The sequence below is a fragment of the Propithecus coquereli genome, unplaced genomic scaffold (assembly GCF_000956105.1).
Source record: "Propithecus coquereli isolate 6110/MARCELLA unplaced genomic scaffold, Pcoq_1.0 Scaffold5, whole genome shotgun sequence".
Classification (NCBI taxonomy): domain Eukaryota; kingdom Metazoa; phylum Chordata; class Mammalia; order Primates; family Indriidae; genus Propithecus; species Propithecus coquereli.
In genome coordinates, this window is record NW_012150840.1 from 20651158 (window position 1) to 20665650 (window position 14493).

The following is a 14493-nucleotide window of genomic DNA, read 5'->3' on the forward strand; positions in this document are numbered from 1 at the left end:
AATATAAAACACAGCAATTCATATGCATTTAGGTCAAAGTGAGCAACTATTAATGTACTAAACCAAAATTGTAAAACGCTTTTATTGTACCTAAATAATACAGCCTATGCTCAACTTTAACGGGTACCTTTTGAAAAAAGATGAAACACACAGAGACATTAATTGCCAAACACCACTTTCTGATATTTGAATCATGCTAATGGTTCTTCTACAAGAAGGAAAATGTAGTGTTCTATAACTATTCTCATTTATTACATTTAAAAGGATTTTTTGTGTGTGTTTAATAAATCTGAGTGCACACACTTTTCTATTTAAACTGATCATAAAGATAGATCATCACCTCATCTCATATGTTTATTTGCCCCCATTTGAAAGTTGTGCTAAGGAAAGAAAATTTCCTTATTGATTATCATAGCAATTTGTTGAACAGGCTATTAGAACATCATCATCCTGAAGGCATGTTCCAATTTACCGAATTGAAACTGTATATGCATAGGAGTTTTTACCCATGTTATGATCTTCACTAAGCCTATTTCATGCTATCTAAATCTTGATTTAAAATGTTACAGATTTCAGCATACCACTTCTGTTCCCAGCAAAGATGGAGTAACAGACAAGATTTACCCTCCTCCCAGAATCAAACAAAAAAAAATAGGCAAAATATATGAGGCAATGCTTTTCAAGACAGTGGGTATCAGACAAAGGAGGACAGTTGATCCCTGAGAGACAGGAAACAAATAAGGCAACTCTTATGATTGTCACAACTTAATGCCTTGAGAGAGGTTCCAGGCCATGGTGCAAGGAAAAGGAACCCAGGCAGAGCCCAGTGGATGCTCTGAATTGGGAGACAAAGCAGAGAGTCTGGGAAGACAAGGGTAGCTGGAGTTTGCAGGACAAACTATAGGAGAAAAGAGAGCTATGTAGAGATAAAAGTCCAGAGAATTACAAAACGTCTCCGTGGAATATTCAGTAGAGTACTAATCATTACACACATGTGAAGAAACTGAGGCTGTTGAAAGACTCTAACAAGACTGGAGGGCATAGTGCCTGTCATTCACACAAGACCAGGAATAGTCACTCTTCCCACCAGCGAGATTGGAACCTCACGTAATTCATGGAGCATTGGGTAGGGTACCCAGAAGGGTCTTGCCTCAGGAATGGGGAATAATTAGCCCTAGATTAAATACTGCTTTGGTCCCACCTAACAAACCTTAAAAGCAAGATCCAAAAATCCCAAACTGTTGCAAAGTAATTTAGCCACATATGACAGCAAATCAAGAATATTTATATGAATGCAAAAAATCCAGCACCAAAAAGGGTAACATTTCCAGTGTCTGCCCTTCAAACAAAGATTATTGGGATGCAAAGAAGCAGAAAGTGTAATTCATTTTAAGGAGAAAAATCAACCAATCTAAACCAACCCAGAACTGACAAAAATATAAGAATTGTCAAACAAGGACATGGTTGTAGGTTAAATAGTGTTTCCCAAAAAGATATCTTGAAGTTTTAACACCTGGTACCTGTGAATGTGACCTTATTTTGGAATAGGGTCTTTGTAGATATTTAAGTTGAGTTGAGGTCATACTGTATTAGCATGGGCCCTAATCCAATGACTGATGTCCTTATAGGAAGAGGGAAATTTGGACATAGAGACAAAGAGACACACAAGGAGAACACCAAATGAAGACAGAGGAGAGAACACAGTAATGCAAGCCAAAGGATGTCAAGGATTACCAGTAACCACTAGAACCTAGGAAGAGTCAAGGAAGGATCTTCCCCTAGAGTCCTCAGAGAGAGCACGGCCCTACCAACATCTTAATTGAAGACTTCTAGCCTCCCTAACTGTGAGAAAATTAATTCAAAAAGTTACATACAGACAAGAATATAAGAAAAAAATCCCCAAATTGAACTTCTAGAAATGAATATCCGATTTATAAGATGGAAACTACACTGGATTAGATTAGTGTCCATGGGCCAATGGAACAGAACAGAAAACCCAGATATAAAACCATCCACACACAGCCAATGAATCTTTGACAAAGCAGACAACAATATATGCTTAGGATAAGAAGCCCTATTCAATAAATAGTACTGGGAAAATTGGATAGCCACACACAGCAGAATGAAACAGGATCCATATCTCTCACGACTCACAGAAATTAATTCAGAATGGATAAAAGACTTAAATGTAAGACATGAAACCATAAGAATTCTAGAAGAAAATGCTGAAAAAACTCTTCTAGATATCAGCCTAGGCAAAGAATTTATGAAAAAGAACTCAATGGCAATCTCAGCAACAACAAAAATCAATAAATGGAACTTGATTAAAAAGCTTCTGCACAGCTAAGGAAATAATCAACAGAGCAAATAATCCACAGAATGGGAGAAAATATTCACAAGGTGTATATCCTATAAAGGGCTAATAACCAGAATCTACAAAGAATTCAAGCAAATGAGCAAGAAAAAAAAAACAAACAATCCCATTAAAAAGTGGCTTGGGCAGGGCAAATGCATTACATGTCCTGAATAAATAAAAAAAAAAAAATGGGCAAAGGACATGAACAGAAGTTTGTCAAAAGAAGATATACAAATGGGCAGTAAACCTATGAAAAAATGCTCAACGTCACTGATCATCAGAGAAATGCAAATTAAAATGACAGTGAGATATCATCTTACCCCAGTTAGAATGACTTTTATTAAAAAGTCCAAAAACAATAGATGCTGATGTAGATACAGAGAGAAAGGAACACATATACACTATTGGTGGGACTGCAAATTAGTACAATCTCTATGGAAAACAGTATGAGATTCCTCAAAGAACTATAAGTAGACCTACCATTTAATCCAGCAATCACACTACTAGGTATTTACCCAAAGGAAAAGAAGGAAAAGGAAAAGAAGTCATTTTATCAAAAAGACGCCTGCACTTGAATGTTTATTGAGCACAATTCACAATTGCAAAGATGTGGAATCAACCCAAGTGCCCATCAGTTCATGAGTAGATTAACAAAATGTGGTATATGTATACCATGGAATACAACTCAGCCATAAAAAAGGATGAATTAATGCCTTTTACAACAATCTGGATGGAACTGGAGATCATTATCCTATGTGAAGTATCTAAAGAATGGAAAAACAAACGCCACATGTACTCGCTATTAAATTGGAACTAACCAATGAGCACACTTGAGCACAGAGGGAAGAAAAACTCAGTAGAAATCAAGCAGAGGCAGGGAGGAGGAGGGGATGGGCGAAAACCTACCTAACAGGTACAATGGACACTATCCAGGTGATGGGCACACTTATAATCCTGACTCAAGCATTAAAAAAGTGATATATGTAACTAAAAACATTTGTAACGCCATAATATTTGAAATTTTAAAAAAGAGGATAAGTAGACGTAAATTTATTATCTTGCTTATCAATAATTAAATCTACCCAAGGTAACCTCATAAAGGATAGATCTAAATGTCAGAAATTAAACTGTTCATACAGTTAGCCTTGCATAATTATTTCATTACTATAATTAAAAGTACCCTGTATGTGGCATGATGACTTCTTTATTATTCTTAGAATAAACATAAAAGCAAAGTTATGTATTATCTGGAAATTTCCACTAAATTAAAGACTAAAATAAACTTCTGAAACAAAAAAGGAGGAAGAAGGAGAAGGAGGAGGAGGAGAAATGAAATGGGAAAAAGATAAATCCCCAACTATAGTTGAAAAAAAAGTCAGTATCCATATCTCAATAATTGATATAACAAGTAGACAGAAGAATCAACAAAAATAAAGAGGACTTGAACAGCACTATCACCAACTTGACCTAATGACATTTGCAGAACACACTATTCAACAACAGCTGATTGCACAGTTTTTTCAAGTATGCACTGAACATTGGACCAAGACAGACCATAGTCTGAGTCATCAAATTAGTCTTACTAAATTTAAAATTTTTAAGTCATACAATCTATTTTCTCTCTCTACAATGAAATTAATTTAGAAAGCAATAACAGAACAATATCTGGAAATTTTCCAAATATTTGGAAACTAAATAACACACTTTAAAATAGCCCATGAATCAAGGAAAAAAATCAAAAGTATTTAAAACTGAATGAAAATAAAATCATCAAAACTTGTGAGATGGGGGCCGGGTGCGGTGGCTCACGCCTGTAATCCTAGCTCTCTGGGAGGCCGAGGTGGGCGGATTGTTTGAGCTCAGGAGTCCGAAACCAGCCTGAGCAAGAGCGAGATCCCGTCTCTACTAAAATTAGAAAGAAATTAATTGGACAACTAAAAATATATACATAAAAAAAAATTAGCCGGGCATGGTGGCGCATGCCTGTAGTCCCAGCTACTCGGGAGGCTGAGGCAGTAGGATTGCTTGAACCCAGGAGTTTGAGGTTGCTGTGAGCTAGGATGACTCCACGGCACTCTAGCCTGGGCAACACGGTGAGACTCTGTCTCAAAAAAAAAAAAAAAACAACTTGTGAGATGTCTCTAAAGTAGTACTTACAGGAAAAGTCCATAGCACTACACACCTATAAAATTATAAAAGAAAAATGGTCTTAAATAATGACCTCAGCCTTAAGAAACTAAGAGAAAAAAAGGAAAAATTAAACCCAAAGTAGACAAAGAAAGAAGACAAAAATCAGAGCATATGGCAATGAAACAGAACATGGAAAAATAATTAATACCAATTCTACACAGACTCTCATAGAAATTTGAATAGGAGGGAATATTTCCCAACTTATCCTGCGATGGAAGAATTAATTACTCTGGTACCAAAACTAGACAAAGAAGTTACAGAAAAGAAAATAACAGACTGCTGTCCCTTGTGAACATCTATGTAAATTTTTTAAACAGAATTTTAGCAAATCTAATCTAAGAATATATTTAAAAAAATAATAAATACACCGTGATCAAGTAGGGTTTTTCCCTGGAATGCAAGGTGGGTTTAACATTCAAAAATCGATCACTATGATTTATCACATTAACAAACCACCTTGGAACCACTACCACAAGCAAGATTTAGGGCAATTTCATCACTTAGAGAGTTCTCCGGTGTTCATTTGTACTCAGCCACCCCTCTGAACTCCAGGCCTTTGCAATGATTGATCTGTTTCCTGTTCCTATAGTTTTGCCTTTTTGAGAATATCATACAAATGAATTCATCAATATGAATAATTACTTATAAATATATAATATTTTTGAGTTTGGCTTCTTTCATTTAACATTATGGATTCAATATTTGTGCATGTCGTGTGTATCAGCTGTTCATTCATTTTTATTGTGGAATAGTATTCCATTGTGTGGATGTGTGTGGATGTATCGGCGTTTGTTCATCCGTTACCTACTTGAGGAACATTTGAGTTGTTTTCAGTTTTTGGTGATTACGAATAAAGCTTCTATAAACATTGGAATGCACATATTTTAAGTGTACATTTCAATGAATTTTGATAAATCTATACATCCACTTAACCTCCAGCGTAATTAAGAGTTTAATTCCCTCGTCTTTTTCTAGTCAATACCTTTTAATCTTTATTTTCTGATTTTTATCACCATAACTTTTTTCCCTGTCCTAGAAGTTCATATAAAAGGAATCATACAGTAGGTAAGGAGTTGATATTCCTTTTACCCCAAGAGGAATAAGCGATTGAAGACTTTTAAGAAGGAAATTGTCACGATCTGATTTATCTTTGCAATTATCTGTCTGGCTGCTGTGTCAGGAATGATGAGGAGATGACGGTGTGCCATTTAAGTATTCTTTTTCTTCCCGTCTTCTAGCGGGCAATACGTTTCAGTAAAATTCTTGGACGGACCAGAATTTCCAGGCCGGATCCATTCAGGGAAGCGTTTCTGCCGTTCCCGGTTCTCCACAGCAGGTGGCCCCAGAGCCCAGGTCCCGACGTGCCTCCTGGCGTCCGCCGGCTGCAGTGTGTGGCGGGCGCCTCGAGGCGACTCCTGGCGGCGATTCCTGCGCGAGCGTGGCCGCCGGCGCGGAGCGGGGCCGCGGGGCGCAGAAATTGGGGAGCCGCGAGGAGCCGCCAGGGGTGTCGCGCGCCGCGTGCCCGCCTCCAATTCCCAGCAGAGGCATCTTTGGCCAGGAAGAGCTGAAGTTCTGCAGGACACTGGTCCGCCCTGGGACAGTCCACTCGGCGGGAACTTTCTCTGCTTAGAGAGTGCGTGCGGGTGGGTCCCAGGCAGGCAGCGCTTGTAGGAGGCTACCCACGGGGAAAGAGGGCTCTTTGGGTTTAAAGAGAAGAAAAGGAGAGGACATGTAAACTAGGCTTTGAAGAGAACAAATGAGAGGAACGCGTGGGGCGGGTGAAAGCAAAGGGGACAGCCAGGACCGGTGTTGGGTGTCAGGGAACAGACGGAGCGGGCTGCGTGGCTTCGGCCAAGGAAAGTAAATAAAGCAAGGAGGTTTGTTTGGGTGGAGAGTTGCCTAGGGAAGCGGAGCACTTAAGAGCCTCTTTTCACCCCTCTCCGGCCTCCTCTACAGTGGTGAGATCACAGCCCCTTTGAGCGAGTCCTCCCTCCTCTCACCCCTCCCGCTCCCTGTCTCCCTCAGCCTGGAGGATCCCCAGGCGCAGAGGGCTGAGAATGAGGTGATTGCGGAAGATGAAGAAATAGCCCTGGGGGCCCGTGGAAAATGAGGCCATCGTCCCTGTTGCAGCTGGTGCTGCTGCTCGCCCTGCCCAGGAACCTGGGGGGAAAGGGGTGTCTGTCTCCACCCTGCGAGTGTCACCAGGAGGACGACTTCAGAGTCACCTGCAAGGATATCCACCGCATCCCCAGCTTACCGCCCAGTACGCAGACCCTGTGAGTACTCGGGGGAGGAGAGGGTAGGACCCAGAGGTCAAGGGCACCTGGAAAGGTGGACAGAGTGCGCAAAAGCAACTTGAGAACAGACCAAAGTGGGATGGGGGTGGCGCATGTGTGTGCGTTCCCACACTTGGGAAGATATGTTTGCTGAAACCTTTATTATTTGTAACACGTAAAAAGGTAACAAAACTTTGGTATAAGATGACAGTGAGTTGTTCTTTCTAAAGAGCTGCTATTCTGCACTTTGCCTGCTCCAAGCCCTGGCTGAATCTGTTTCACTTGAGATATTAATAAGATTAATAGTAATTCAAGAACTGACCTTTCTGATCTTCCCTTGGGAAATAAAATCGCAAAAAAAAAGGCAATTCTTCTTTTGGTCTTTCTAGATAGGAAATCATTTTAGCAGTTCTCTTGATTCATCGAAGAGTTGACAACAATTTAATCAGGGGCCCTTTTTAAAATGAACTGTTCATACAATGTGTAAGTTACTTACTCAAATGTGAACTGCCAATGGAATAGTGCATACAGAATCCTCTTTTGTAATAGGCATGATAGAGGTATAAACAGATGAAATTTAAACATATGAAACATATATATGTTTTTTATCTGCAGGTTAAATGTTACCAATTTAGAAACTTGATGTTAAATAAGAGTGTACACACACACATACACAATCTGTTTCTTAACAGAATTTTAAATCAATGATTATTGAAAGGATAATTGTACACAAGACCAAGGGGAAAAAAAGGCTTTCTTGATTGGTTAAAAATAGAAAGAACAGTAAAACAACCTAAGTAGTTAAACTCAGTTAAGGTAAGAAAGTACAGATTATTAAAGGAAATGTAGGTAAATGAAAAGAAAGGGTGAAGTTATACTTTAAAATTTTCTCAAGAATTTAGCTCATAGGGACATTCAACAGTAGATGAGAAATATTTCAGCACAGGTACTTACTTCTGTCCTCCGAGATACCCTAGTTTCTTAACTCACCTGAATTAATTAGTGTAATAACTTCCAGTGTTTCATTCTCCATGTGGCCACCACAGAATAAATTATGTTCTTATTATCTTCTTGATTAAACCTCTACACTGGTTCCTCATGGCATCCAGAATAAAATTGTTTTGTACAACCTACAAGATCTTTCAAGACCTAGTCCAGTCTTTCAAACCTCATTGCTCCTATTAATAATTTCTCTGACTTCCCACTCCTACTCAACAGAACTGCTGACACTTCCCCCAAAGTTCCCTGCTGTCACAGCTGCCCTTGCCTTCCCTACCACATTCTGTCCCCTCTACCTAAAGTATAGTTTCCCCTTTCTTCATCTGGCTAATGCTTACTTCAAGGTCCAGATTCCCAGTCAATTCCTTCAGGAAGCCTCTCCTGACCCTGACCCCCAGGCTAGGGGAGCTGCCCTCCTTCCCAGCTATATTTGGTGCATAAATTCAACCCTATCCCTTAGACACTGTGTGCTTTCCTGTAACTTGTTATTTATTTGCATGCCTACCCAAACAGGACATGAGCTCCTCTAAAAAAGGACCCTGTCATTTAACCCTGAATTCCTCCAACCCAGCACAGGACCTGGAACTACTTAGATGCTCAAAAAAAGCATAAGTGAATGAAGGGAAAAATGAATATGCTGGTTTCAGATTGTCCACTGCATGGTGGGAAGAAAGAAGCCCCAAAACATCACTTCCTCCAGAGACTTCTTTAATAGTGGCAGAATTTTAAGAGTCAATGAAGAGAGATGTGGTTCTGATGGTGCAAAGGAACTCAGAGTCATCCTATTTAAAATTCCACCAAATGTTGAGGGAGAAGGATAATGTTGGAGAGAAAGCAATGAAAAATGAGTCAAAAACCCAACATTCTCTTCATCCCTCTTTCACTAACTGTGAAACTGTGTGAGATAGTTTATTTGGAAGGACCCAAATTTCCTTCTTGGTAAAAGAGAGGCTTCAACTAGGTGCTTTCTAGGTGATGTCATGATGCTGGTGACAATAGTCTGAGGGAAGCCACTGGATCACAAAGAGTAATTGGATAAAAACAGCATCAAGGAAGATGAGACTTTGAGAATAACAGGGAGTGAATTACTACATTCTGATGAATAAAGTTATCCTGAGATGGGGAAGAGAAAATTGATGAGAAGTATGGGGAAAAGTATGGGCATGTTCATTTGAACAATGACTACAACCATCTGTGACAGTAGGAAAGTGACTTTCAAATCTTTTGTGGCAGTAGACCTCTTGTCAAAGCAAAGCTTCTGGGAGGAGTCAAATATGTAAAGCTAACAATTATATTGTGCTTATTTATGTGGGTCCCTGTTCTTAGCACTTTGCAGAAACTCACCCATTCAATCTTCATCAAATCCAATTAAGTGGGTGATTTCATTATCCTCATTTCATAGATGAGAACACTGAGGCACACATACACACACAGACACACACACACACACACACACACACAAATGAAGTGATTTGCTCAATGTTGCACAGCGTGTAAGTGGTAGAGCCAGGATTTGAATTAGTACATCATTAACTACAGAGCCTGCACCCTTAAACTACCACCCTCAGATGAAAGTGGATCTCACCCTACCAGATTTCTCCTTTGTGGTCATAGACTTTGGAGAAAGAAGTTTGAAAACCAGTGACATCCAGTAAACTATGGATAACCCCGGAGGCTATTGGTCGGATGCAAGAACTCAAAAAATAGGAAATCAATAGGGAAAGAAAAGAAGGGCAGGAAGGAAGAAAGAGAGGGTGGAAGGGAGAGAGAAAAAGAGGACTGTATCTAAGTTATAGAAGCATTCCTTGCTGAAAGAAACCAGATCTTTGTCATTAAAATGCTATTCTGGATGGTAACCCCTTTTCTGAATCTACTTAAATGACATAAGATTCATTGCCAAGACATGTTCTCTCATAAGTCTTATATTATTCAGAATGTGCTTCTTTTTAAAGTTTTTGAAGAGCCTTCGTTGATTAAAATGTAAGCTCTTTTGTTCTTGCAGAGTTGTTTGCATTATTTCTGCAACCTTCATCAAAATGCTAAATAACCACTGCTTAGCCATTTTACAAATTATTATGGTGCTGAAAACAATTCTTCCTAAGCCTTATCTTCTACCCATATATTATGGTGCTGAAAGGTAAACAGAACTCTTGCTGTACTACCCATACACCTGCCCCATGGTCTTATGGTTGGGTAGGAGATAAATAGTTACAGTTTGTGGCTGTCACTGAAGAAGTGGTTCTGAATCTTTTCCTCACTTCCCCCCTCTAGAGGGGCACGATACACTTTCGTTATCACAATGGCTTTAACTGGGTCAAAGGTGAAAAAGAGCTGATATCCCTACCCCAATCCCCATCAAACATTCTAGAATCTTTGATATGCAGGTAGTCTGAAAAAAATTACTCTCTGCAATTGAGAATTACTGATTTAAGGGAACTTAAATGAAGCAAGAGAATAAAATTAAAATTTAAATGTTGGCATATAATTGTAGATCATATTACCTCAAAACCAAGGATAGCAAGATTGACCCGTTACTCTCTCTCATTCAGAAAGTTGCCATTTGTTGCCTCCATGAAGTAGACGATCATCCCTTCTCTGAATGACAGATAGGGATTGAGGGCCATTCTGGATTTGTGCGGCTTCTTCCTCAAGAACTTGCTGACATACCTTGCCTTGTCCTTTTAACCTACCTGCTTTCAGTTTCACGATGGCAATAATTGCCACCTCCACCTCCTCTAAACCCGCTGCTGTCAGGGATCTTGGGCTTCAAGGAAGTAAATGGTTTGTCCACCACACACTTGTGTGCCTTCAGAGCGTTTCTGAAGAAGTTGTTGTCGCTGCTCTGAAACAGATTCTGTTTTTAGTGGTTTGCATTCTGCATCTGTGGCTCCAACTGATGGACTATCCTAGTGTTTTCTAAACTATAGACAACCATTTATCATCTTTGGGATTTTAGCCCTGTGTTCTACCTGTGCTATTATTTACTGAGTATTTTTAAGTTGTTTCACTTCATTAACTGAAAGAAGCTTGTTTAGGAAAGTTTATATCACAACAGTAAGTGGAAAATCAGCATGGTTTTCTATAAATAGGAGGTAACCAGAAAACTAAACATAGCAAAAACAAAAATGTAATTAAATCCTAGCAAGAGACTATTGTCTATGAATGCACTGAGAGCCTAAGGCTGCCTTCTCTATGTTAAAAAGGAAGAGTAGGAAGTGTTGAGAAGTATTAAAGGGATAACAATCCAACATGTGTCCTTGGTAGTATCAGGATCAAAGAACAATAGGAAAAAAATCACTTTCTTACTGTGTGATTCAGTATTATTTAATGCCATGTGGGCGCTCCACCTAAAATAATCTCATGTATCTCCAAGTCATCTTTGTTACACAGGGAAATGTGGATGTTTTTCATATTTCACAATGGTTTTAGTCACAATCGGCAGTTATAACTTGAATAACAATTGATTTCCAACCCTCTGCTTCCACACCCACAGGCTCCCCTAAGACACCCCAATACTTTTTGACTTATACAGGTAACTTCATTTCATGCTTTAGATTCCCATATAAATGAGGGGGAAAGAGAGAATGTATATATAGAGAGCAAATATACATATATGTATGTATACTTAAATCAGTCAAGGTTTTTGATTTTAAGTGCCAGAAAACCCACGGTGTTTAGCTTAAGGAAGAAAGAAATGTTCTGAAAGAATAACATGTAATTTACAGAACCATTGTAGAACCAGGCTTTGAAAATAGGCCAGGACCCAGGGTGAGCAGGCAGTTGGAGCCACAGCCAGTCATCTAGTTATGACAATTTCCTGGGCAATATCGACACCACAGCCACTGGACATCTGTGATCCTGTAGCTGCCAGACTGTCTGTGTGCTGCCACCAATAATTTCTCAGTTGCCCTTGCCTCTTTAAATCACCAACCAGAGAGTGATATTCTATATGGAATCATCTGATTGGCTGGCGTAAGTTACCTGCCGTACTCCAGCTGCTGGAGATAGGAGGAGGAAGGACGTCCCTCCTCTCCCACTTGTGGTGTCTGTAGTGGGAGGTGCCCAACTGGGTCCTGCTAAAGTTACACACAATGGGGAATTCCCTACCAAAGAGGGGCCACATGCCTTCTACATTGCTCATCACTTTCTTCGTTCTGCAAATGTTCATTAAGTACTGGTTATATCCCAGACACTGTGTTAAGTTCTGGATTTGATGGAGAACACCACCAACATGTCCCTGTCTTCATGGATCTTACAGTCCAGTGTGGAAGCTGAATATTGATCAAATAATAACATAAACATATAATGTGTAAGTGTGCTGAAAGTGTTCTTAGTGGGAATGAAGGGACTTATTTATTTAAACTGGGGTTCTTAGTAGGGATGGGGGGTGGACTTACTTAAACGGACTTCGAGCTACCTCCTGTGGAACCAGTAGAAGTTGGATATAAGGAGTTGCAGTGGTGAGGATGGAGGGTGGAGAAGCAGTGTTCTAAGAGCTTTGAAGAATTCTGACCTGAAAGCTGAAGGGCTTTGATTTATTCACTTGGGATGAAGACGGTAACAGAAAAAAATTTTGTTACTACTTCCTTCGTAACATAATATAAGTCAATGTGAATTTTGATGTCCTTGGGGGCAGCTTTTGTGTCCAAAAAACACTTATTTGAGGTAACTGGTTTTATAAGCAAATATTTGATTTGTTGAAGAAATAAATGTAAAACCTAGTTCTTTCTTGAGTTTTCCATATATTTATTATTTTATTTGTAAATCTAATTAATTGTAACAATTGCCTTTAAGGAGTATTTTATCACTTAATAATACTTTAATAAGTAACTTAACATGTAACTTATTAAAATAATAAATCATTTAAATGAATACGAATTTATTTTATTTTCGAGTAGTTGAATGCTTGACAAAGCTTTAATTAAACTTTATAGGTACTGGGAATGCTAAGTTTTTAGACGTCTCAGTGCTATTTACGGGGACAGGTAGTAGAGTGGTTCAGAGCCCACTCTCCGGAGTGAGACCATCTGGGTTGAATGCCTTAGTCTACTATTTCCTAGACATGCTTTTGGGAACATTGCCTAATTTCTCTGAGCCTCAGTTGCTTCATCTATAAAATAAGGATAATAGTAGTATCTGCCTCACTGGATTGTGGGAAGGTGTGAATGAGTTAATACTATTAAAGGATAATTTTCAAAAAAAGGTAAAATCATAACTCTCACACAAGCTATAAATTGAACACATGTTAAAGATTTTTAAAGAACTTATTGATGAGTGCATATTAGTTTCCCAAGGCTTCCATAACAAAGTACCACAACAGAAATTAAAACAGCAGAAATTTATTCTCACACAGTTCTGCAAGCTAAAAGTCAGAAATCAAGGTATTAGCAGGGCCACGCCTACTCTGAAGGAACTTGAGACGAATCCTTCCTTGGCTCTTCCTAGCTTCTGGGGACTGCTGGCAATCCTTGGCATTCCTTGGCTCGTAGCTGCATCACTCCAGTTATTGGATTTAGGGCCCACCCTAATTCAGCATGACATCAACTTCACTAATTACATCCGCAAAGACCCTATTTCCAAATAAGGTCACATTCTGTGGTTTCAGGTGGATGTGAATTTGGGGGGGACACTTCAACCCACTATAATGAGGAAACTGGTAAGATATTACAACAGGTTCAAAGGAGAATCCACAAAATAGACATATTTATAGATCAGGAATATTGGAGTGAACATTCAAACAGACACAAAACTAGCTTCTTCCATGGGGAGAAGGAAATGCATTAAAGCTGTACCACACAGGACAGAATTTGCATGTCTGTAGACAAAATTATTTTGCATTGCTGCAGTTATCTACCAATCTAGAAAGTTGTAAAATAGTTTCTATGTAATCAGACTCAGAAACCTGGAAGGGTGTGCCTGCATAATTTCCCATCGAAACACGTTTTTCCCACTATAATACTGGCTCCCAATAAGCACAAAACGGGTAAAACTTAGTAAAAACACTAATTTCCTTTTCAACTTTCCATTTCAACTGATTTAAGTTGAAATGGAAATTTATACATACATGAAATATATAAATTACTCAATTATACATTTTAAATTGGAATAGCAAGAGCAATCAATCTATTAGATATCCCAATAGGCCAACTTCTCTTAATACAAATGCTCGAAATATCAAATATATATTGATTATTCTTAAACTCAATGCAAATATATTAATACTATGGGTCTGATTTAGATTCTCATTTCTATTCTTAATCCTAAATTTTGCCAAGCTAAAAAATGTTTATTGCTTAAACAAATTTATCTTCCTTCCCTAGTGAACCCCAGGTTCTTTACGGAACCATCCACTGGCTTACTAAATTCCTTAGAGTTAGGACGCCCTATCTAAATGGAACCTCCTCTTACACACACAGGGGAAAAAAAGATTATCTTTCTTCACCCATCTCAAGGGTCATGGCTGAGAACCATGTAACAAAAGACAGATTGACAAGAGAAAAGCATAACAAATTTATTAAATGTAAGTTTTACGTGACACAGGAGACTTCGGAAACGAACACCCAAAGAAACAGGGAAAATTGTGTATTTGTATGGACAATTGTGCAGAATTATGGTGGGAGGACAAAAAGGTATGATCTAATGGTAAAAAAACTGTGTGTGTGTATGTGTGTG

The 14493-nt window shown here is 38.9% G+C and overlaps 1 protein-coding gene across 1 annotated transcript in view; it reads left to right on the plus strand.

Annotated features, from left to right (window-relative positions):
• The first annotated feature begins 6332 nt into the window (after window positions 1-6332).
• TSHR (thyroid stimulating hormone receptor) overlaps window positions 6333-14493 on the plus strand; it is a 194901-nt gene continuing 186740 nt past the window's right edge. Inside the window, exon 1 of the mRNA XM_012656114.1 lies at window positions 6333-6822. Coding sequence (XP_012511568.1) covers window positions 6653-6822 — 170 coding nt within the window. The 5' untranslated portion in view covers window positions 6333-6652. The remainder of the gene's footprint in view (window positions 6823-14493) is intronic.